Source organism: Danio aesculapii, chromosome 19, assembly GCF_903798145.1.
Source record: "Danio aesculapii chromosome 19, fDanAes4.1, whole genome shotgun sequence".
NCBI classification, from domain to species: domain Eukaryota; kingdom Metazoa; phylum Chordata; class Actinopteri; order Cypriniformes; family Danionidae; genus Danio; species Danio aesculapii.
Window position 1 is genome coordinate 28,084,428 of NC_079453.1, and position 25,781 is coordinate 28,110,208.

The 25,781-nt window shown below is 36.2% G+C and overlaps 3 protein-coding genes across 3 annotated transcripts in view; 1 reads left to right on the forward strand and 2 right to left on the reverse strand.

Annotated features, from left to right (window-relative positions):
• The window catches only part of skic2 (SKI2 subunit of superkiller complex), a 47,402-nt gene extending 45,200 nt beyond the window's left edge, over nucleotides 1–2,202 (reverse strand). The window contains exons 1-2 of the mRNA XM_056479889.1: nucleotides 2,140–2,202; nucleotides 1,141–1,262 (exon numbers count right to left, since the gene is read on the reverse strand). Of these exons, the coding sequence (XP_056335864.1) occupies nucleotides 1,141–1,262; nucleotides 2,140–2,152 (135 nt within the window). The 5' untranslated portion in view covers nucleotides 2,153–2,202. The remainder of the gene's footprint in view (nucleotides 1–1,140; nucleotides 1,263–2,139) is intronic.
• Nucleotides 2,203–2,324: 122 nt separating this feature from the next.
• nelfe (negative elongation factor complex member E) lies at nucleotides 2,325–9,702 on the forward strand. Its single transcript, XM_056479658.1, has 11 exons — nucleotides 2,325–2,461; nucleotides 2,606–2,690; nucleotides 4,706–4,775; nucleotides 4,876–5,021; nucleotides 5,106–5,180; nucleotides 6,775–6,812; nucleotides 6,908–7,167; nucleotides 7,280–7,424; nucleotides 8,373–8,427; nucleotides 9,214–9,316; nucleotides 9,434–9,702. The coding sequence occupies exons 2-11, from the start codon at nucleotides 2,616–2,618 to the stop codon at nucleotides 9,505–9,507; spliced, it is 1,041 nt and encodes a 346-aa protein (XP_056335633.1). The 5' UTR covers nucleotides 2,325–2,461; nucleotides 2,606–2,615; the 3' UTR covers nucleotides 9,508–9,702.
• Nucleotides 9,703–11,524: 1,822 nt separating this feature from the next.
• Nucleotides 11,525–25,250, reverse strand: zbtb12.1 (zinc finger and BTB domain containing 12, tandem duplicate 1). The gene is made up of 4 exons (XM_056479220.1): nucleotides 25,145–25,250; nucleotides 21,504–21,730; nucleotides 18,962–19,222; nucleotides 11,525–16,658 (listed from the first exon to the last, which is right to left on the reverse strand). The coding sequence occupies exons 2-4, from the start codon at nucleotides 21,711–21,713 to the stop codon at nucleotides 15,678–15,680; spliced, it is 1,452 nt and encodes a 483-aa protein (XP_056335195.1). The 5' UTR covers nucleotides 21,714–21,730; nucleotides 25,145–25,250; the 3' UTR covers nucleotides 11,525–15,677.
• Nucleotides 25,251–25,781: the final 531 nt, after the last annotated feature.

Sequence of the window (25,781 nt, forward strand, 5' to 3'; positions counted from 1 at the left end):
GATAAAGTAAAGGATTTTTGTTTTGTTCTGGTATTTGTTTTATTCTTCCTTTTCACTGGATTTATTTCATTACTAAAAGTGAGTGGACATTGGCTTTATTCGCAGAACCTATCAAGATACCTTGTGTGGCAAGGTATGAATCTAATTATTCCTTGAAAAACATAACAAAAGATGGTCCTAAACAAAACTCTAGCTAAGAAATATAGCCAAGAGAGGATTCTGGTTTCTTTATTTAATTAGGGTATTTATTAAAGGCATCAGTACAAATTTTGAGTGTGCCTCACACAGGTGAGTGGGCTTGAAACCACCTGTAGAAACACTCTTCTTTCTCTCTCTCTCTCTCTCTCTCTCTCTCTCTCTCTCTGTAAAAATACCCCCTTCCTTACTCTAGCACTTTATTCTTTGTGTGTATTGCCTCTTCTTGTTGAATTGCTGAATGCCTCCTAAAAGCGTCTGCTATATGACTAAATGTTTTCTGACCTGCATTAAATAAAATGTTATTACATTTTAAATTATAAAAAACATCTGGGTAAAATCTTATGGTTTGAAGTATAATGACAAACTCTACAGATTAAAAATAATTCATTTGCATTTTGGGGCGGCTCTATAATCCTTTAATAAAGTCTTTTAATATGTCATCAAATGACTCTTGTTCTAACATTTCATATACAGTTTACTACTGTTACACTGAATGAAATTTTAAAGCTTATCCTTTGTAAATAATGGTAAAAATACACAACAGTAAATGGATTTGCCCAAAAAAAAATCTAATTAAACAGGACACATTATAATGTACCAAATATTTGACAAGAAAATGCAGAGTTCGATGCAAAAACATCTAAATACTGTTTGATATTTTCCTCTTAAATTAGCATTTTTCTAATTATGTGTGTAGGCTCAGGAATTTTACTATTATAGTGATAAATTTGTCTGTTTCATTGTCTTTAAAGTGAAATAATAGAATATTAACATAGGAGGCTGAGAAAATTTTCAGACTTCAGAGAGGTTTTTGCATCTGAACTCTCCATATTATTACATGTCTGCTTTTTAGGACGGAAAACCCCTACTTAATTTGCACCAAAATTTAGTAGAAAAAACAAATTATTATTATTATTATAGTATTATTAATAAATGACTTACAGTGCTGTGTGGAGGCAGGGGTTTGTTTTTGGGTAGTGTGTGCGTGATGAGCTCAAATCTCCCAGAACAGCCCATCTCCAGCAGAGACAGAGGCAAGTCATCAGGACCCACCGGGGGCAAATCTACAGACAGAAAATGGAACAGCAGTTCAATAAATACAAAAATAAAATCAGGCAAATTAAAGAACAAGAATAATCTGAAGAAAATAAATAATAAAAACATTAAGGGCATGCACTGAGATGTATTAGCGAATCAGTTTGATAATGCAACATCATACGCACGTTCATTACTTTTTAATTCATTTCACACAATAATAGATTAAGGTAAGAAAAACTTCCTGACCACATCTTTTAAAATTCAGACTCTTTTATTATTTTCATCTTGATTTCTGTGCAAATGTTCAAGACACGTTTACATGAGAATTTCATAGAAAGGTCTTGTTTATTCAGTAAAAAAAACAAAAACAAATATATATATATATATATATATATATATATATATATATATATATATATATATATATATATATATATATATATATATTTGTTCCTGTATAAACCACAGTTGAGTTAAAATTTTTAATTTAATTAAATATTCTTTGATTAACAATGTTTAGCAGTTTCGGTTTTTGTTTTAGAAAAGCAAAATACAGAAGATAATATACTAAACTGTTTTCCAGAGTGTTAAACATATATTACACAGACTTTATGAATTAAATTTTGACTTTCTACTTCAAGTTCTGGACATTTAAACATATAAAGAGCGAATTAAAACTCTTTAAGACTAGCAGAAGACCGGTAAAGACGCTCATAAAACCCATTTCGTTCCTGTCAGATGTAGTTTGGTTATTAATGTAAGTTAGCTGCAGAGCTGGCTGTCACGTGAGCGACTTATGACTCATAGCAAGTAAATACTGAGCCGGCCGCATATATTATAATCCAGGACAAACACGTGAAATTGCATATCTTAGATAAACCAGTAATATTATATTTGCCATACCTATTTTGTCCATGTCACTCAGCAGTTCTTCAGTTTCAATAAAGTTTCAGTGCTACAGGAAGCTGCGCAGAAGTAATGGGACGGAAATATATGCATTTTATTTTATTTTGTACTGTATAATTTAACGATCTATGTGCGTGATGTAAAACACAGTAACGTCTTGTTGCACTTTAAATAATAAATATTTTAAAATAATCTCAGTATGGATAAAATATTCGTTTGAGCTTCTTTCTTGGATGACAACAGATTACGTCATATTTACGCGCCAAGTGAGGATTTACTGCAGACGCTCATTCGCATAAATTCATTCTGTGAATTTAGGGTAAATGCGTGTATTTTGTTTTGTGTTATGCAACTTACAATTAAATTATATATATGTTTGTAAATAGCACGGTGTTATCTTGTGACTGGAAATAATAAAAGACCTATGCTTGCTAAACATACCGCTGTTGTTTTTCTCCTTAAGATCCAGCAAAATGGCAATATTTCCCAATTCATTAACAGAAGATGAGGAAGCGCTGCAAAAGAAGTACGCTAAACTGAAGAAAAAGGTAAAAACGATTGTTACTGTTCTCAATTTATATGCACTTTCTAATCTACAATTTGCACTCGAAATCAAAATATGTATCTAAATACATTTACTTAGGTAAATTATTTAACTGCCTGCTCTACCAAATGGTCGTTGGGGTAAAGTTGGTTTTATATTCGCACATTCAGACTTTCTCCTTAATAATATATTTTCAGAAAAGTATTGTTAACATATTCTAAATAGGAAAATCCTGTTAGTATCCAATGGCTATCAAAGTACAACATTGATCACAGACAGTTAAATAGAGCTAATGTTGTTTTGAAGTCATACTTGCATGCGATTTCAGATGGAATATTCAGAAAAGTAGTATGGTTAAAATTATAGGGACTCTGTCGCAAGTTGTCCCTGGACAAGAATGAATAAATGTTCGAATATAAAACCAGTTTTACCTCAGTCAAAATATGGTCGACCATTTGAGTGTTTTAAATAATGGTTTACACACACAGCATTGTTGGTTTACAAAAAAAATCATAATATGAATCAAAACATTATCCTGTTGCACTACTACACTTGATTTTGGCTTTATTGTTAAAAAAACTAAAAAACAAAGAAAACATGTTAAATGAGAATCTGAAATATTTTATGGCATACTTCAAAAATAAAGATGATTTAGTTTTCAAAAATGTTTTATTTTGATTGTCTTTAAATAAATTGGCCTTACACTTCATATTTTCATAGTATATGTATTATTTTCGGTACTTTTACCATAAACCAACATATCAACCATTTGGTAGAGGTTGATATTTTGGAAATCATGGTATGTGTTGATTGTGTTAACTAGCGACATTTGGAGTTAAGAAATGCACACTAAAAATGTTTTCTTGGTGGGGCTGTTAAAGGTAGTATATTTATAAAGTTTTCAATAGTTAAAAAGTGTCAACACAGCTTCTTAAAAATGATGTAAAATAAAGTTGTGTTAATATTTCAGACCTAATAAATTAGGACATGTTTCAGCTGTAAAGCAGCTGTACGGACAATAGTGTCATTGTTTAGCTAGTCAGTGTCATTAAATATTGATTATTATATTAGAATAATACATAGGAATATATTAAAATGTTTAAAAACGTAATTAAAAATGGGTAAAACTGTGATTTTGGACATTGGCAAACTATAAAGATTTAAAATAAAGCAGATCCAGCATTATGGATGTGACAATTGCAGTGAAAATTCACAACATTAATTACAGAGATAGTATATGTTAACATTATATTGAAACATCTCTTTATATTTTCCAAAACAACTAAATACAGTTATGAGATCAGAAAAATATCAATCTGTAAAATTTTTTTTATTTTATATGCGGAAAATAAACGTGTTATGGATGTGACAAAAAAGTTAGTTTACAGTTTACAACATACTTTGTAGAAATTCTGTGAATTAAACCGCACAACACAAAAGAAATAATGCTAATCAAAAGGATAAGAGGTGTCTCTCTATAGAAAAAATAATTAATTTTATTTTATTTAACATTTTTTCATTTAAGGAAAAAGCTTTGTTATAGATGTGACGTTTCTCTCTTAATGGATGTGACTTTGGCAAATCAAATATAATTGAGAACATTGACAGAAACATTTTTGAGTATTTTTCAAGTACTGTAAAATACGTGCTTACACAAAAAACAGAAATGGTTTCGCTATTTTGGGTAAAACTTTTTTTCATGGCAAGGTTGACAATTGCATGGAATTGCTCAATAACAAATATTGTTTGGGGTGCACTGTGATCCTTAAAGTCTTATGGTGTATAAACTATTGTTTCATTATGACATTTTAGAGGGTGTCTCCTGTAAATCACATTAAAAATGTAAAACAGAAACAATAAATAAACAGGACACATTCTAATGGATCAAAACATTTCAAAAGCTGTAGTGCACACTTGAGACTTGAAAATCTATTTTAATCTTGACCCATACAGGCAGAAACGTAATGTAAACAATCCATATGAGATGTTTTATTTTCTCCATTCTGTCCTGTCATGTAGAAAAAGGCCCTAATGGCTCTGAAGAAACAGAGCTCCACCAATCAGACGAGTCAGACTGGACTGAAACGCAGTAAGTTGATCCGAAGATCTCAGATCTTTCCTGGTATTGTTGAATTAGCATTACATCAGTACTCTATTAACGGTCTCCCTTTTTCACCATCTTAATTAAGCTTTGTCAGATCAGCCGGTGGTGGACACAGCGACAGCCACAGAGCAGGCCAAAATGCTAATCAAATCTGGAGCAATCAGTGCCATCAAATCAGAAAACAAGAACTCTGGTTTCAAGCGCTCAAGAACACTTGAGGGTAAACTGAAAGTAAGAGACTTTCTACCTCATTAAAAACCAAGTGAAACATTTTTTGGTATTTTTCATACAAAGATGCATTGTTTTGCTTCCAAGGATCCTGAGAAAGGCCCTGCCCCAGCATTCCTGCCATTTCAGCGGAGTGTCTCTACAGACGAGGAGCCTCCTGATGTAAAGCTGTTTCTAAATATTTATATATATGCACACATTATTTTGTATATTATCAGTAGTTTAAAGGAACACTCCATTTTTTTTTAAAAATACTCATTTTACAAGTCTCCTAGAATTAAACAGTTGACATTTTTGAATACATTCAGCCGATTTCTTGTTCTAGCGGAATAAACATTAGCTTAGCCTAATTCATTGGCTCAGATTTGGCCATTAGAATTTTGGGAAAAAAAAAAAAAAATTTTCCTACTTAAAGCTCGAATCCTCTGTAGCTACATCATTTACTGAAATCAATGGAAAATAAAGTATATTTAAAGGTCAAAGTTACTAGGTTAAAGTAGTTAAAGTAACTATACCCTCGTTCTCATGTAATAGTCAAACTCTTCTGCTGTAAATCTGCATCTGGCGGAGTGATACTATGCAGCGCATGCGAATCGGTTGCTTTGAGATGGTGCCTTGAAACCATGGATACGCGAGAGATGCACTGTCGATCAGATAACACAGATTTGGCATATTCAACAAACAAACCCACCTTTTGAATTCATTGAATTACAGTTAATAATAGTCCTTATAAACAATTCATTTCACAATTCAATGAATTATGCTAAGCTAAGCAATCTGTGACCCAGCCACAACAAGAAATCGGCTGAATGTATTCAAAAGTGGTTCAAGTTAACTGTTTAACTCTAGAAGACTTGTAAAATGTTCCTTTAATATTGAATTAAAACACTAACATGTTTTCTCCTTGAATATATTGCACTTAATATATTTTAAAATATTATTCTTTTTTTTTCATTCTGTTTCAAAACTCCAGTGTCATGTGATCCTTCAGAAATACTTCAAATTTTTTCCTATATTTATGTAATATTATTTCATAAGGTTTCAGTTTTTACGATGTTTTATGGCTTGTTGAGCTTGTTTTCGAAACAACTTTTAAAAATAATTATATATAGACGTGTATATGTATACAAATATGTCTACATACAGTTGAAGTCAGAATTATTAGCCTCCCTTTTCATTTTTTTTCTTTTTTAAATATTTCTCAAATAATGTTTAACAGAGCAAGAAAATTTTCACTGTATGTCTGATAATATTTTTTCTTCTGGAGAAAGTCTTATTTATTTTATTTCTGCTAGAATAAAAGCAGTTTTTAATTTTTTTAAAGCCATTTTAAGGTCATTATTAGCCCCCTTTAAGCTAATTTTTTTTGACTGTCTACAGAACAAACCAACGTTATACAATAACTTGCCTAATTACCCCAACCTGCCTAGTTAACCCTAGTTAAGCCTTTAAATGTCACTTTAAGCTGTATAGAAGTGTCTGGAAAAATATCTAGTAAAATATTATTTACTGTCATCATGGCAAAGATGAAATAAATCAGTTATTAGAAATGAGTTATTAATTATTATTATTATGTTTAGAAATGTGTTGAAAAAAATTCTTCTCTCCGTTAAATAGAAATTGGGGAAAAAAATTAACAGGGGGCTAATAATTCTGACTTCAACTGTATGTGCTAAACTAAATATCAATGAAGAAGTGTTTGAAATTATTGAATGGATGCAGTGTCTGTAGACTTGACATGATTCTCTCTTTGTAGTCCGCTAAACGAATCCACAGGAAATCCCTTTACGAGAGGTGAGACTTAGAATAATACTAATAATTTAACATCTTCATCAAAACTATTGCAGTATTGCAGTCAATATAAAAGCTGTTTTTTTATGATCCCATAGTTTTGTTCCTGGAGATAGATCTCGTGATGAAGAGGGAGGAATGCCAAGTCGAGATTCTGAGCGCGACCGGGAAAGAGAGATGGACTGGGAGAGAGATCGAGAAAGAGACCGGGACAGAGAGAGAGACCGTGAAAGAGGTCGAGAGAGAGAACATGACCGAGAACGTGAACGAGACCGAAGCCGGGATGGAGAGAGAGACCGTGAGAGGGACAGGGATCGAGACAGAGAACGAGACCGAGAGAGGGACGGACCCTACAGACGTAAGGCACTTGCAAATGTTTATTCAAAATAAAATCAGTTCAGTGTTTATATTGTGTCTTTACAATGATAGCTTTTTTAATAGTTTAGTCGTTCTGTTGAAAATCTGTTCAGGGTCAGATTCGTATCCAGAGCGCAGAGGCGTGCGCAAAGGAAACACTGTGTATGTGTATGGCACCGGTTTAGTGGAGGACAGCTTGCGCACAGCCTTTGCTCAGCACGGCAACATCATTGATCTTTCAATGGACTCTCCACGCAAGTAAGATTCTTTTCTTAAAATGTTGGGCATTTGGAAAGAGAGGAACTGATTACTTAACTGTCCATAATAAAGGTTATAAGACTGATTGGTTATAAGAGTTCCAGTGTAGTCCTAACATTAGGAAAGTTTTTTATTAGAAGTTGTAATGGGGTCATTTTTCAAGTGTTTAAGTATGCTACTGTTCAAAAGTTTGGGGTTGGTAAAATCTTAAAGTACTGAATAGTCCTAGTATTATTATTCTTCCTAAAATGAAGTCAATGCAGCACAATGAATTGAACATCTGACAACATTGGGGTCTCTAAGATTAACTCTATAATGCCACCACCAAAATATTACATTATTTGGAACTTTGAACGGCATTTTGTTTATTTTTTCTTCTTAAATTCACTTGTCAGTACTAGTTTTAGAATACTGTGCTACCTACAGGTCATGAGAGCTGAAAAATGACTATTCAACAGCTTGTCAGAAATAAAGACCAGTTGTGACAGTGTAATATCTTTTAAACAATCAATATCTTTAAGCTGACCAATTGGCACAGCAAGTGGTCCTGAATGCAATACCCAATTTATTTCAAGTAAATTGCTACAGAGTTTTTTTTTTTTTAGCAAAGATGTCGATTTTAACTTTGGAAAACATTGTCCAACATTAGTTTTGGTACTATTCCATTCCTTGTTTTAAGAGGATTCTGATTTTGAATATTGGATATTTGCCACCATTTTCAAAAATGTCTTTCTTAATTGGATTAAAATCAAACAGGTTTGGGACTAGTAAAGGGAAAGTAAATGATGACAGAATTCCCATTTATGGGTGAACCATCCTTTTGTCAAACTTGTTAATATAAATAATATTTTTTGGAATCCTACTGACCCCAGTCTTTTGAAAAGCAGGGCATGTCTGAGAGAAACCGCAATATTGAACTAATCATTTTTGCCCTCATTCTTTTGCCAGTTGCGCTTTTGTCACCTTTGAGAAGATTGAATCAGCAGACCAGGCTGTGGCGGAGGTCAGTAGTCCTGTTTTATACTTTAAAGGGCACATATTTTACCCCTTTTTCAAGATTTAAGAAAAGTCTTTTGTGTCTCCAGAACGTGTCTGTAAAGTTTCAGCTCAAAATACTCATCAGATTATTTATTATACATTTTTAAATCTGGGAAATTTAAGCTGTTAGGACATTGTAGCTGGTTATTTTTGTAGCCTGTGCCTTTTTGCAAAAGGCTAGTTCTCCCTGTCCACCGTTCCACATGCCAGATTCATTGACTTAGCCTTCGCCTGCCTGCGTCTCACGTAGATAAACAGCACAGTGACAGACAAGTATGAAGCAGATCTCCCTTACCACAGTAAGATCTTTCCCAATGGTTATTTGATGTATTTGTTGTGGAGTTAATTCAAGCCTTTCTGCACAAAGATGAGATTGAGCTGTCTATGTAGTTGGTCCTAAAATGCGGAACGGGCTACCCATGTCAATTAGAACAATTTCCAATGAAATTATTCAGAGGGAAATTTGACTGATTCTATTGTACCTATCTGGTGTCTTGGATGTATTCCGGTGTTTTATCTGTTGCTGTATAATTTGCTTTTAAGATTGGCAAAACACAATGGTCAACAACTATTGTTTTAATGCACTTTATAAATAACCTAAACTAGAATAATAATGTATGCTAGCAAAAATAGATATGATACGCTTAGAAATGATAAGCTAATCGTTAGGGTTAGGTTAAGTGTGTGTGAATAATCATAGGTCGTAATATCTTTCTTCATTTGCTGAATGAAAACTCTTTCTGTCTGTCAGCTGAATGGCACCACTGTGGGTGACGTCAACATCAAAGTTAGCATTGCCAGGAAGCAGCCCATGCTGGATGCCGCCACAGGGAAATCTGTCTGGGCATCTCTTGGTAAATAAGCACATTTCACAGGCAAAAACTGCCAAGCAGAAAGAGTGTTGCACACTTGACTAACCCATTTCTATTTCTGTCTCCTTTTACTATCTCCTCCTTATTTATCCTTCACAGCGGTGCAGAACAGTGCCAAGGGCTCCTACAGAGACAAACGGAGCCAGGTCGTCTACAGTGAAGATTTCCTTTGAGTTATTTGACATTTGCTCAATTTTGAAAAACGTCAACGTAAGATTTTGTCTATGTACAGCAAACATTACTCTTTCACAGAAGTAAATCCTACTTTCCTGTAATTATTGAGATAGTATTTAGTATTTCTGGACATTAAGCCCACTCATGTTTATGTCATTGTGTTCAATAAATCAGTCAATAACATTTTCCGTCAACATGTGTGGGGTGACGCTTTATAATATGTGCAAACACAATCGATTCTGATTGTAAATGTGCAAAAAACCCAAGTATTTCAATGAAACGTCAATAAAGCATACCTTCAGAGGCAGACATTAAAAGCCAGGCTGAGCTTTGAATTGTTGGTTTACTGCTGTGTGAATCAAGCTTCTCCCTGCAAAAATCAACATTAGATACTATTGATGAAATGAGCTGTGGTTCAGACACTGCAGTGCTCCAGCATTGCCTGAAGGGAAACTGAATACTGAGAATACAAATGCACAGGCATGCACTGTTACATAAACCATTTGCATAGAGAAATAAATAACCTTATATACACGCATTACTTTGAAAGTTTGTGGTTTCCTATTTCTTGTCCCATAAAATAAGAATTTGTATGGACGAATATCATAACATTTGATTATTATTATTCTTGAATGAATGAACTAATTAAAAACAGTCAATCTGTAAAAGTGCGACATTGTTTAACTGGTTTTTTATGTAAAAGTAGTTAATATACTGTCAGTTATCTTGTAGATGCATACATTCTGACTTTAAAAGTTGGGCTTATTTAGGATAGGGCTGGGCGATTTGGCTTAAAATCAAAATCTCGATTAATTGAACATTTGAACTCTATTACGATTATTTTATTGATTATTTTTTTGCCCTCATAGTTCACTGACAAGTTTTGTATAGTAAATATGCTCACATATTACAAGTGAGAGATTTTTGAATGAAGGGTGCATTACTTTATTTTGAAATAATTGAAGGAAACGCACACTATCAACTCTCTATGACTATTTATTTATTGAACGGTGAACAACTGAAGTTAAAAGACACATTGCCTAAAACCAACAGTCAATTTTTTTCCCTATAAAAGTGAAGATAAATAACTTGCACTTTTGGAAACAAAATCAATTTTTCATATTAAAATAATAAGCAGGATCTCTTCTAAATAAAATAACTCTTGTATACCTTGTGTAAATAATACTTTAAACTGCATTTCTTGAATCTTCTGTAAACAAATATTTTCATGTAAATAATAATTTTGTTGTAATGGAAAATTTGCAGTCTCACGACATCTCTGGTGCAGCTTCCAATAATCTTCAATATAGTGCAAACGTGCGACATGTACATTTTTTGAGAGGTGCGCCGATATGTGACCACGCAAAGGCTGCACTGGACCACACCAATGCATTAGATGCAGAAGTTTAAATAAGCCTGGGTCATGTGACTCCACATGCGGTAATTAAAAAACAATTGACCTGAAAAAACTTAGATCGATTATAGATTCTGAATATCGATTAAGATTACTTTTCGATTAATTGCCCAGCCCTAATCATAACATTTAATTATCATTATTATTATTCTTGAATGAATGAAGTACAACACATTAAAAACAATCACTCTGTAAAAGTGTGACATTATTTTCGCAGTTTTTCAATGACAACAAAGTGGTTAATCTGCTGTCAGATATCTTGTAAATGCATTCATTCTGACTTTAAAAGTTGGGCTAATTGAGGAGAATCTGTTCATTAAAAATACAAGATGAAGAGAATAAAAGCTGTCCTAGACTTTGAAAAGTATCTCAGTGTCAGTATTAATGGATAGATAAAGAGATTTGCAAGTTAAGAAGGACTGAGAGGTCTACCAAGGAACTCTTAATGCTACAGTATGCAGTATGTTGGTGCTCTAGTGGATAATACATACAAAAATAATGAATTAAATAAATGTTATGCCTCTTCTCGAAGAACACTGGAACCGGAACTATTTTTGTGCACAGATAGGACAAAAGCACAGCTTGAAAAATTGTTTTCTTAATGTTCTTATTTATTCAATAAGTTTAGTTCATTTTAAACAAAAATAAAGGTCACATACAGCATCTTTAAGACAGAAATATGTTGCAAAGTACAAACTTAAAAAATACCACAATTGATGACACCTCACCAATCACAAGTGGCTGCAGTGGAACCTGATGTACACCAGATTAGGCAAGTGGTGGAAAAAGTCAATGGTGAAAAGTGCTATAGCGAAATGAGATATGTATACATGTATTTTTGTATTAAAAAAAAGCTGTGCATACCCACAGAGGGTACTACTCTCAGTTTTTAAGATTCGCTCCATTAAATATTCAGAAGATTTTAGTTTGTGTCACAGCGAAGAGGATGTCTGGTTGTCTGGGTGTGTGAAAACATGCATCCATAATATGAGAGCAGACCCAGTCTTCCAAGAATGCTAAATCTATGTATTCTGGCTAGACCTGTCAAACGCCTCTGGTTTTGCATAAGCTTCTTAGCTTTTTAAATATTAGATGCCACTACTTGTACCTACAAAAGGAAGTCCAACAGCAAGGAACAGGGAACAAAAACATTCTGGAAAGGGATTTTGTGTCTCTCTCTGTATATCCAGCTAAACTGCAGTCTTCCAGTGGTGGTGTACTCATATGAGCAAGCTGTCATTGCAATATGGTCTTTGAAGTTCATCAACCCCAACATTTCTTGCTGATCTCAGAGGGATTATTATTAATGATGCTATCTGTATGGTGAAACAGTGCTATAGCATCATAGTGGCTTGGGAGGACAAGAAAATCCATTTAGTAGAGTTACAGAAGATTTTCTCTCATTCAAGATGAGATATCTGCTAGACATTGCAAGATCCACGCAACTACCATGGGACTGTGGTTGAACATAAAGGAGCTGCGTGTCATCAGCAAAGCAATAGTAGGCAAAATCATATGCTTGTAAAATATGTAGCACATCTGGAGGAGGTCCCTGAAGTACACCTGTGGTGATCAGCTGATGTGCTCTGGATACAAGCCAGGAGCTAAAACTTCCATCCAAGTTCATCACAATAAACAAACTGTTACGATCCTCCAGGAAACTTAAAAGGTTGGAGCTCATCATTCCATGGGAATAAGGGACGGAAACAATTTAAAACGAGTAGAAGCCAATGAATACAAAGAAAATGAATGGAGGACTGCCATTTGATCTGAAGGTTTGTTGTCAAGGAAAATATCTATACAAAATCTACAGAAAACTGTGGAATTGATTGATCGGCTCGGTTTATAATCTCAAAATTAGAGAAAGAACGTTTCTGGCTATGGTTTAGAATAAGATAAAAAAATGTGGAGAAACAAAAGTAAGGAAGTATGGGCTGAAAACAGCTGTGCACATTACGTACTGTAGCTTAAAGTAAGAGTTTTTCATTCTGTTTAGAGACGATTATAGTAGATGTTTCCTTATATAACAAAATATGGTTCACTGAAAGGTTCACTGTCATCATTTACCCCCCCACTTTTTCCAAACCTTCTTGAATTTCTTTCTTCCGTTGTACACAAAACAAGATATTTTGAAGATTGTTAAAAAGAAGCAGCCATTTCAGTGTTCTTTGTTCTTTGAGGTTGGGCTATATGCACAGCTAGTGTTTTTCAGCCAATGATGAATTTCCGGTTAGAGCTTTATTTTAATTTCATAAGGTTCCTTTTATCATACTCAATTCCTGGAGGGCTGCAGCTCTGCATAGTTTAGCTCCAACTACCTCCAACTCACACCTGCTTAATAGTATCTAGTAGTCTTGAACTCCTTCATTAGTTGGATCAGTTGTGTTTGATTAGGGTTGGAACTGTGCAGAGCTGCGGCCCTCCAGGAATCGAGTTTGAGACCCATGTTTTACAGTATCTATGTTGTAATGTAATTCAAATATCAGTTAAATGGACTTAAGCATCCATTTGGTTGTTAAAGCCTAAAAAGAGACGTAAGACCATTTAAACGCAGGCACCATCATTATCCGCAGCTAAAATTACTTTCCATATTTTAAAGACATGGTGCGGAAAAATATAATTTAATGAAGTGCTTCTTGTTTATATGGCCTCTCAGCCAGGCAGTGAAGATCGCTTTTTTTTTTTTTTTAAAGAAATCAGATCTTAAACGCAGCAATTTTGGATGGGATGACAATTAACCAGAAGCCCTGGGGCTGGCTGACTGAAATTAAAAGTATATACCCCATTGCTGCTGGTTTCCAACATTCTTAAGAACATCGTTAACAGAAAAAAGTTAAGTAAACTGTGAGAGAATTTTCATTTTTAGGTGAACTATCCCTTTTAGCAAGTAGAAAAGCGTTCTTACATGGTGCAAAGGTGAAACCCCTTTATGAAACTTTAGTTTTAAGAGTGTGAAACTCCTTGAATGTTCCTGGGACATTTACGTTTCTTTGTGGAACCATAAATGCCAAAAGGAATGATGTCAATATATCTCTGAAAGGGGTGGCATGGTTGCTCAGTGGTTAGCATTGAACATTTAAAGAGTTTCTCACACTTAAAAATAAAGGTTTATAAGGGCGTATTCACACTATGCTATCCGAACCGTGCCCAGGGCCATTTCCCAGATCGTTTGAGAAGTGTGAGTGCTCTGAATCGGGCTCAGGCATAGTTCAGTTGGCCGGCACTGGCCCGGCTCGAAGAGGTGTGCCAGAGCGGGGTTCACTTCGGGCTTTGGCGCAGTACACTTGTAGTGTGAGTGCAAAGCGCGCCTGAGCCCCAAAATGAAGACGAGACGTGACATTTAAGGCACTGTTTCATATGTGTTTATTAATCATTCTTACTGATCAATGAACACAAACGGTCATAGATTGTTAAAGACGCGAACCCCTCACTGCACCTTCAGCAAACCTCCTAATTCCTGCAGCATGAGGACTTTATGATTGTTTATGAGCGTTAAAAGTGGCTGATCTGATCGGCGAAATATTTGACTGCGTGTCACTGCATATCAAACAACTAAAAACGATATACAGAAATCTCCACTTTGCTGAGCGAGAGCACTTACCGAACAGTGCATCATCGATGACGCAAGTGTGCTCAGGCCCGAATGCAATATGAGTGCAGGCCGTCGGGGGAGGCGGGAGGGGAGACAAGCGTGCTTCGGCCCGGTTCAAGGCAACTGTACATAGTGTGAGTACGCCCTAAGGGGTTTCACCTTTGTACCATGTAAGAATGCTTCTTTGCTTGCTAAAAGGGACTGACAGCTAGCTCTCTGCAACTCTCACATGACCGCCCACTGAAGCTAAGCAGGGCTAGGTTGCTGCTGGAAGTGGTGTTAGTGAGGCCAGCAGGGGGCGCTTAACCTGCGGTTTGTATGGGTCCTAACGCCCCAGTATATTGATGGGGACTCTATACTGCTTAAGTGAGTGCAGTCTTTCGGATGAGACGTTAAATCAAGGTCCAGACTCTCTGTGGTCATTAAAAATCCCAGGATGTCAGAAAGAGTAGGGGTTTAACCCCAGCATCCTGGCCTAATTTGCCCACTGGCCTCTGTCCATCATGGACTCCCAACCATCCCTATATCATAATTGGCTTCATCACTCGGTCTCCTCTTCACCAATCAGCTGGTGTGTGGTCTGGCGCAATATGGCTGCCGTCGCGTCATCCAGGTGGATGCCGCACACTGGTGGCGGATGAGGATATTCCCCCCATTGTGTAAAGCACTTTGAGTATCTAAAAAAGCGCTATAGAAATGTAAGGAATTATTATTATTATTATTGTCGCCTCACAGCAAGAAGGTCACTAATTCGAATCCCAGCTGAGCCAGAAGTTATTTCTGTGTCTAGCTTCCATGTACTCCCCATGTTTGCGTGGGTTTCTCCCAAAGACATGCAGTATAGGTGAATTGGATCAACGGTAGTATATGGGTTTCCAAGTTCACATGGTAGTGTGTTATCTCTGAAAGGTGGCTTTTGACATGCAGTTGTGATTCAAATTCAAGACATTCATACAAGTTTGAAACAACAGGAAGCAAAAGCGCACAGACAGAATTTCCATTTTCCGAAAAATATCCTTAAAAGCGCGTATAATGTCAGTCAGTCTCTTCAGGCTAAAGCACTCAAATGCATAGCGTTTTACACATTATAGAAAGCAATATTTGTTTCTAGAAATCACGGTCAATTTGTATTTTCATTTTAACATTAACTATAAAAAAGTGATCTAAAGTCCTTCTCCAATGCTATGCTTATTTCGCTGCATTTCCTGGTGGTTTTGGGGCATAGTTTTTCCATGTTGCTCCAACAGGTGGCGACGCAGAGCAGACCTGTGTGCAAAGCTGATGGGGCAGTATGCGCACACGTACGGGCGCTCCCCGCTGTGCACGTTCATGTGGTCGTACATTGTTGACTTCTGAGTGAAGGTCTTGTGGCACAGGGGACAGCAAGGGAGCTTGGAATTATCTCGATGGAGGAGCATGTGGCGGTTGAGATTCCTGGAGTTGCTGAACTGCTTCCTACAGCACGGACAGATATACTGCTGGTGTGCTGATAAGGAATGCATCGCCAAGTCCTGTGTAGAGGAAAATGCCAATCCGCACTGCTCACACACTACTGGCCCAGTTACATTGGATGTGGAACCCACCACAGATTCATCGGCAGCTCCGCGCTCATTCGAAGGCGTTCCGATTCCCAATTCTTCTTCTCCGCTTGAAGCTTCCACACTGAAGTGTGCAGGACCTCCATCAGAGCCTATATCTTCTCCTGGTCCTCCCTCATTCTTGTACTCGGTGTGAACAGAACAGTCTGTGAGATGCTGATTGGACTGATAATCAGCCTGAAAATCTGTTTCTGACTTACCCATGATCTCTTCTGCTGTCTGAAAGCACCAGCTATCCTGATAGTTACCCAAGGATGTGCGGTCCTTCTTAAATACGTAACGCTTCCTGCGTTTTAACCCTCTTCCTTTAATTCCCTTGCGCTCACTGTACTGTTGTTCCTCTTGGAGGTCATTGTATTTAGCTTGTACCTCCATATTAGGCTCCTCTATACCCATGTCCAGCTGACAGAGGTCTTCTGATGCAGTTTCTCGGTTTTCCTCTTCAGCATCAGGGGTCTTCTCTGGTTCATCAATTATGACTTGATAGACATCACTCCCATACCCGTCCTCGGTCTCGAAGTGGCTGGATGAATCTGATCCTCGAACCTGATAAGTTAAATGAATAAATTAGGAAAAAACAACCAAGTAAGCTACAAATGTATGAGCTGATCGGACACTCTTTGATTTAGGTCAGACAAAGACTTACAGCCAGAGAGATACAGTGAGGAAAATAATTATTGAACACCTCATGTTTTTTTTCCTGGGAATAATATTTCTAAAGGTGCTGTTGACATGGAATTGAACCAGATTTTGGTAAAAGCCCAAACAATACAAACATAAAAAAAAAAAAACAATCTGAAAAAATCAAATCTGAAAAATTAGTTATGTGTAATAACAATAGAATGACACAAGGAGAAAGTACTGAACTTCTGAAACGTATTAAATACTTTACATAAAAGGCTTTTTTGATGATGACAGCTTAAAGACGCCTCTCATATGGAGAATGAAGTCACTGCTCAGGTGTGAGATTTTCAACAGAGTGTAAAAATCTTAATGGTTCTGTAAGTCTCGTCTATCAACTCTGATCTTTACTTTGTTACTTTGTTTTTTTATTGGATTCAAGTCAGGTGATTGGCTGGGCCATTCTAAAGCTTGATTTTCTTTTTTTGAAAGCATTCGAGAGTTCCCTTGGTTGTGTTTTGGATCATTATCTTGCTGAAATGTCCACTCTGGTTTCATCTTTATCATCCTGGTAATCTAGATGTTGGACTGAATCAGTGAATATTCATTTACAATGACGGAAGGCAGAGGGTTGCTGAAGAACTACTGAGAGATTTCAGCTGCTGTCTGGGCTTTCCTTGCCTTTCCACACCTCTCTTTCTTCATGTGTTCAGTACTTTTTTCCTCTGTCATTTCATTTCATTATGCATAACTTAATTAGTAAACTAGATTGGTTTTCTTTGCATATATGGATTTCTTTGACTGTTACCAACATCCGGGGGAAAATGGTGACGTGTTCCAAACTTATTTCCGCTGCTGTAACTTTCCCTCTTCCAGCACAACGACCCCTTGAGCCCTTTTGACCTTTTCCTTATTCTGTGTTCACACCAGACATGTAGCAAGCACGAGTGATTTACGTGTTAAGTTAAATTCAATTCACCTTTATTTCTGTAGCGCTTTTACAATGTAGATTGTGTCAAATCAGTTTCACATAGAAGATTATAGTGATTTGAAACAGTTTGCAAAGATGTGAATAGACAGCCAAAGGTGCGATTTGCGGGAATAAGGTGCCGCGAATGACGCTGCGCGAGCTTAGTGTTTTATGCGTTTATTGCGTTAAACATGCAAGTTTTGCATGATTCGCTTGAGTTGGAAAATCTGAATTTTAGCAGACATTCGTGCTGCATTTATCAATCTGGAGCTTGCTCTTGTAGGGCCGTGATTATGACGTAGCTCCTGCTGTTGGTGTCCCGAGAGGAAATCCTCCTGCCAACATGAGAGAACAGCTCATCAAACTGGGATTAGCTCAGTTGGAAGTACCGCTGAAAGCTTCCATCAACCAGGTTAAGTTTCTGGAGGAGTTTATAAACTCGCAGAGCTACATGCACCTATGAAAGGATCTAGAGATACAGCGCCTAACGAATGCTGTTTTTCAGTCTACCTAAAACACAGCTACTATCTCAATAAAATCCATTGAATCCATTGAAAATCCATAGCCATTTAGCAACAAAGCTAGAGTCACCGGGCAGACAGAAGCAATGCCCATGATGCGAATCCGTGTCTATTGTGAAGTGAATTTGATGCACAAATGAAGCGAATATGACGAGCGAAAGAAGAGTGTAAACTCAAAATGTTCATGCTCATATTTATGCGTGAATATCACGATTTATCCATGTGTGTCGCGTCTGGTGTGAACGTAGCATTACAGGACTTTTAAGCAGGCTTTAAACCAGCACAGAGATTGTCTTTACAAATAAAATTAAAAACTGCATCAAATCAGGCCAAAATGATGCTAATAGATGATCTTTTTTTTTTTTGCAGCACCAACTGCTGGACATTTGTAGCTTGTTAGTCGGAATGCAAAATTAACAGCTACATTCTTGCTTCTAGGTTAAGGTTAGGCTTACACAGCTTAGGTTAAGGTTACACGTATTTTGCTCCGCATGTAATTGCATCAACCCTTACGATGCATCTTTAATTTGCAGGGTATAAGATGAAATAAGTTTAACAGCGTAATACGTAATAGAAGGGCAACTTTTTACTCATACTTTAACTGTTTTTTTAAGAGCAGATACTTTTATTTGCACTACATTTTTTTAGCACGTAATGGTGCATTTAATTGAGTGTGATTCTTTCCACCACTGCATGTTAGAGAGTTCAGCGTGGAACTTCAATAAATGTGTACTTACACTGACAATCACTGGCATAGATTCAGAATCATCTGATTTTACAGTCTGTACAGACTTGTTTGACATCAAGACTGGGGAGCAGCTCTGGGGCTGCATGTACTGGCTCAAAGCCCCTCTGCATTTCTCCACCACATGCTCCATCTGCAGGTAGCTGGCAGCAGTCATATAGTTCACAATCTCTTTGGCACTGAACTGCAGTATCCCTGTATAACAGGACTGGAGGAGTTCACATACCACCGCTGAGCTGTGCAACATTGACACCTGGTGGGTAAAGACAGTATTTGTTGTTAGAATCAAAATAAACATAAAAAGATTATTCTGGTAAAGGTGCAAAAGCACAGTCTGACCTCATTGTTTTAAGAGCAATACATTTTTTGAAAAAAATTCCACTAGCAATACAAAAAAGTTTACACTTGGTATTAGCAAGAGCAATGATATTACGCAGTTATGCAGACTATTAGGCAGGCTATTTACAGATGCAGAATTTACAGAAGCTTTGAATAGAAAAATAATCAAAACTCTTGAATTTTTTTAGAGTGAGATGCTAATGGTCTGATTCAAATCAATGATCTATGCTAAGCTAAGCTAAAAGTGCTCCTGTCAGACCTGGAAATCGGCTAAATGGATTCAAAAATGGTAAAACTCAACTGGTTAATGCTAGGGACATTATGCTAACAGCATGTTAACTGGTCAGAGCAGATTTATGCATATGCATTTACTGATCTGTTAATCATGCATTGTGAAATAGCTTGTACAATTCACACAAACAACACACACACAAAAAAAAAAAAATTAGTGCAGCAGCTTTATTAACTGCTTTGAAAGCTGCATGAAATTCTGTAGGTTTTTCTTAGAATCAGAACTAGTATGAGAACATTGCGCTCTTACTGTTTTTCCTTAAAATGCAAAGTAAAATTTTAGAATGCTATATGTTTATATCTCGTCTGCATCATACACATGAACAACACACCCTGTAATGTTTCAGAATTAGGCCTGTAGGTGGTTTTTGTTATTATTTGACCACTAAAGTCCACATAAGCATCTTTACTATGAAAGCAATCCAATCTGACGTGTTTTCTATTACAGCGTTTCTCAACCATGTTTCTGGAGGACCACCAACACTGCATGTTTTGGATGTTTCCTTTGGCTGCCACACCCATTACAAGTCGTTTAATCTCTGCCAATGAGCTGATGATCTGAATCAGGCGTGTTTGTTGAGGAGAAATGGAAAAGGTGGTCCGCCAGGAACATGGTTGAGAAACACTGTCCTATTATATTTGGAATTCATAAAGCTCAGAATGTTTCATACATGTTTAAGTGTAAAAAAGGCCACAATTAAAATAATCTTCAGTTTGTTGAAGCACTGAAGACACATTCACAGCAAAAATAACAATCAATAACTATTCAGCTGAAAACACCCATCAGATTATTTATTATAACTTTCAGAATATTGGAGTTTTCTGCTCTAAACACAATGTAGCTGTGCCTTTAATGCTAGTTCTCCTCGCCCACCGTTCCCACATGCCTGTCAGAGTGTGTCTCAAACTCCGCCTCAACTGCGTCAGACAAACAGCACAGTGACAGATATGAAGGAAGCAGATCTCGCATAACTTTTGTGAGAAATACTACAGTAAGAACTTTAAAAGTGATTATTTGATGTATTTGTTGTGGAGTTAATTCAAGCCTTTCTGCAATGATGAGTCACAAACAATGTCATTACAAAGTTCATGCACACACACACACACACAGAGACAGCGTGTGTTGAACTTTGCACTGTTTTTGCATGCCAAATGTGACAGGATACACGTTAATATGCACTGCTGTATGAATATCCGTTATGTTAATGTACAAAATAAACCTGATTTAAGACACAAACTTGCACTTTAAACCCTAATGCTGTCTTCACTTAAACAATTAAGTTGACTAAACATACCTTAAAATTTAGCAAATTTGGTCCTATCACTTATAAATATGAGTTAATTTAACTTATGTACCATGAAAATTCATAAACTTAAGATTTCAAGTGTAGTGAGCTCAAAATCATAATCCTTTGAAAGAAATATGTCATTTTCACAAATGTAGTCTTGACTGGAAAATTCTAATATGTGCAACCTTTTAAGTGCAAGGTCTTTATTTAAATCAGAAAACAAATGGCTTCAGGTATGATCATTCATCATAATGTGAATAAATGGCTACTTATTTTTTGTTTAAAATTTATTTAAACATTTTTTTCATAGTATATTATCACACACACACACACACACACGCATATATATATATATATATGTAACAGAATGAAATGCCTGTCACTTGGTTTTTTTGTTATCCATGTGAAAATGCCAATAGGTTAGGGCAAAAAGTCTATACATGCAGCAGCTATGCATGAAGATGAGACAGGGTATCCATTTCTACAAACATTTTACATATTCAATGACACATAATGACAGAATCATTTGCAGCAAAAACTTCTTTCTTCAGTTCAGGTGTTAAAGTTCAGATGTTCAATTTCATCTTATACATAAAGTGTAGCAAATGGCTTTACCTGTAGCTCTGATGTGGGGTTCATGAGAAACTGGTCCCTGAGAAACACAGAGCAAGCCGCCAACACAACCTTATGACCTCTGAACATGCGTCTGCCGCCTGCCACAATGGTGACATCACAGAAGTGCTGCTGCGACCGCAGGGAGTTCATGTTATTTAGGGTGGTGTCTCCATGTCCAGGCAAACGGAAACTTACCACTTCCACATCCATGATCTTAGCACAGGAAGCTAAAGGAAAAATACATCAATTGACTATACCTGAAAAAGTGTACATAAATGGCAACAATAATTAACTAAACTTATTTAATGTTTAACCAGTAATAATCTTTATGAGAGATTAAGGCAAACTGTTCTGATTACCATTTGCCAATCATCTTATTTAAAGATCTTAAAGTGATTGTTCACACAAAACTTGCTGCTAATTTACTCACTTTCAGACAATCTGAAATGTAGGTGAAGATATCAGAGGAAAATGCGGTGATTCATAAAACGCAAATCAACACCTATAAGCACTTTAAGATTAAAAAAAAAAAAAACATATATAGGCAAGAACATTAATACCCATGGCTCCTGATAATCCACTGAGTGCAATAAGTGAAATGATCTGTGCAGGAACATAATTAATATTTAATAAACAGTCTCAGCACACAGATCATAGCGTGTTTGTGACAGGATGGAGCTTGAGCTTCTTGAAGCAAATAATGGCCCGTTTCCATTGAGTGGTACAGTACGCTACGGGTCACCTTTATGAGGCTTGCGTTTACACAGCCAAAAGAGTACCATTGGTGGTACCATGGCGTAGTGGTGTACGACAGAATTTTTCATTCAACATCATTCTCACTCGAGGAAATGTCAAAGTAAAGCTCATGAGAGAAGCACTTCTCACAAAACAGGGGCTTTATTCACATAACTACTTGTGTATAAATGTTCATTACTAACCTTTATATGTACATGATTTGATAACTGCACATCAATGATAAAAAATAGCCTATTGTAACGTCTGCAATTATAAATTACAATTAACGCTACGAATGCAATATATATGAACACATACACACCCTTACAGTCTTCGATATGTTACCAATTACAAAAAAACTACACACAGCATACATAGTCCTTATTTGGCTTCAAAAACACGCAACATATAGCCCCTTTAAGGCATATATATATATAGTTTTTGATATAGCTCACAGTCAGTGCAAACCTCTCATCTGTATGTTCAGTCTTCACCAGCACATGTAACCTCTTGTTAGAAAGTAATTTTGTCATTCCGAGGAGCTTATAATAGTCCAAGAGGTGATGATAACAGTTAAACATAGCAGTTTGTTCATGTTTTAGGTTTTTTTTTTATGTTCATGTTTACTTTACTTTTTTCTGGCTTCTCCTTTGTTTTTTCGCTATTCACTCTCGCTTTTGTCCATTTCTGAAAGGATCGGATGTCAGAAGCACTTCAATAATCAGGCACATGTTATTATGATCAGCTCAAGACGTACGTTATTTTAAAAATAGACGTGATCGCAAGCTCTCTGGAGAAAGTGAAACCGCTCACACTTTTAGATGGCCTCGTAAAACAAAAACAGGGCATGGCAGATTTTGTTCTTCTTGGGTTTGTGGCTGCTCATCAAGACAACGACAAGGTTTGTTTGAGCTCAGGTCGACCATGGCTCGTTATTATAGGCATATATTATTACGATTTAATGTCTCGGCTGTGCTTTTTTTTTTTTTTTTTTTTTAAACTGTCGGTTTCTTTGTTTTCATTCACCTGGCTTGATGCAGGAGTGAGTGACATATCTCTGTAAACCAAAAGCATCCAGTTGCACGTCTTGCTTCGCCTTTTGGTGGGTGCCCTTTTGTCATGCTAGGTACCCTTTGTAAAAGGTACCCAAAAAGTGGTAAGGTACGATTTGATTTTAGGTACCTTTTGACAGTGTAAACAGCCATGAAAGCATACCGAACTGTACCGTACCACTCAGTGGAAACAAGCCATAATAATAAATTCTCAGGCATAAGCTTATACAAGAGTTAATGTTGTCTACAATGCAGACAGTGGGTGCTGTAGTGCAAGTAGAGTAAAAGTATATGTTGTAAATATTACTCAAAGTATGAGTAAAATTAGCCCTTTTAAAAGTACTCAAGAGTAGTAAGTAGTGAGTATTAAGCTGTAAAAACCTTTTGCATTTACATGTAACGGCGTGTGCGAGTGTTTGTTTGTGTGTGTGTGTGTGTGTGTGTGTGTGTGTGTGTGTGTGAAAACGTAACATTCTATAGTGCATTTAGTTATAGTTAAGACCATTTCGGTCATCATACAGTAAACATCTTCTCATCATCACATGCAGTCTAAACTGTCTCTCGGTCATTGTGTGTGAAGATTTTTGACATCTTCTTGGACACGTTTAATGCTTCCAAACAGTTTGCTGCATTTCTAAAATCGCCCAGGTCTTGAGGTTGTTCAGTATGGTGCGATTTACTTTCTATGTGCGATTTGATTGGACAGGAAATACAGGAATGATTTTTCAAATCCCCACAGACAGGAAAAATTAAAGTAGTGACTGCAGGTTTAAGGTTGACTAAAAACGTAACGTACTCAAGAGAAAGTAAAAGTACACATTTTTAAAAATACTTAGTAGATTACAATTCCTGAGAAAAACAACTCAATTACAGTAATTTGAGCATTTGTAATTTGTTTACACCACTGAAGCTGATGGTAATTTTAGTAAATAATATTCAGTTTTTGCACAGACCTCATAAGTGTTAATTTTGATTGCCTGTATATTTTTTTATTCTCTCCAGCTGGGTAGTAAATTCATATCATATAAATCATCAAGGATTGAAGTTTTTCAGCTTAAAAATATTCTTCTCAAAAAGTTGCCTATATTTTGGATGACCTGAGAGTGAGTAAATTAATAGCAAACTTGCATTTTTGTGTGAAATGTAAGTGCTGCGGTCTTGGGTGTCAGTGAACATTTGCATTGTTTATAAGAGTTTTGTGTGGAAACTTAATCGTCCTCAGTGGAAAAAAACATCTAAACTATATATAAAGTAAATAATAATTATAGCAAAACATATAGAGGACAGTGGGTAACGTTAACGTTAGTTTAACTTATTGTAGGACAAACAAGAGGCTCCTAAACCTAAAACAATTAACAAATAATATCCTATAACATGAAAACCAACCATTCATTAGCAAATCAATATTTATTAACAATTATCCGCGTTCAATATTTTAGCTCGGTAACAAACCGTATTAAATTTGTACAATGAATAATATACAAACACGCAACGTTATACACGACAAAGAAACCGTCACTGAATGTTTACATTAGTCTTGAGCTAAAGAAACGTTAGCTCAACATTAGCATCTTTGTTTTAGACGAGCTATATAGTAACACTGTCCGCACGACTCTTTGATTTAGTGAGAGCAATTGTGAGTGATTTAGTGAGAAGCAATGAATTACCCAGGAACAAATCACAATCACATGACGCTCGAAGATCACATCACTGTCAACACCAAACAGACCTCATTAACAGCTGTCTTCTTTTTGTTGTGTCTGATTTCGGCCATATCTGCCCAACAGTGATCACGTGCATTTTAAATACGTTACAGCTTTGATTAGCAGAATAAAAATAAGTCAGAAAACTTACCCAAGATTTTTTTTACACAAAAAAGATGATTTCAGAATAAAAGCCCTGTTATGATTACAATAAACCAGCGGTTTGTTAACAGTGGGTCGAGTACCCCTTGAGCATTATTGTAAGGCAAACCGTGATTGGTTGGCACAACAGCGTGCTACGATTGGCACAAGCAATGCTGCGGCTATCTTATTGGTTTAAATATAGAAGGTAGGTGGAGTCTGTTGGCTCGTAACAACTGAGTCAGTGGGCGGAGTTAGAGGCTCTAACTACTACACTCTAACCACAATCAAATCAGAGGTGGACAGGACAAACTCCATTCATTACACCAAGAGAGGGATTCCTTCAAATGGATGTCGTTTTCCGGCTCTACAGTGGCTTGGATTTGGGGAAGAGGATGAAACCATTCACACATGTACGAGATACAATCCATAAATTATGTTGTTTTTTTATTATTCAGTGCCACACACAACAGGTTAGATCAGTTATTACAACTCTGAAATCAATAACATTAGCTATCATGAATAAATACTTCAAAAATACATACATTTCATGCATTACATATTTTCAGTCTTTTTTTATTTAGACTTGATTAATAGTTTGCTGATGTTAAAGTGCAATTTAAGTGTATAAAATAAAATGTGACAAG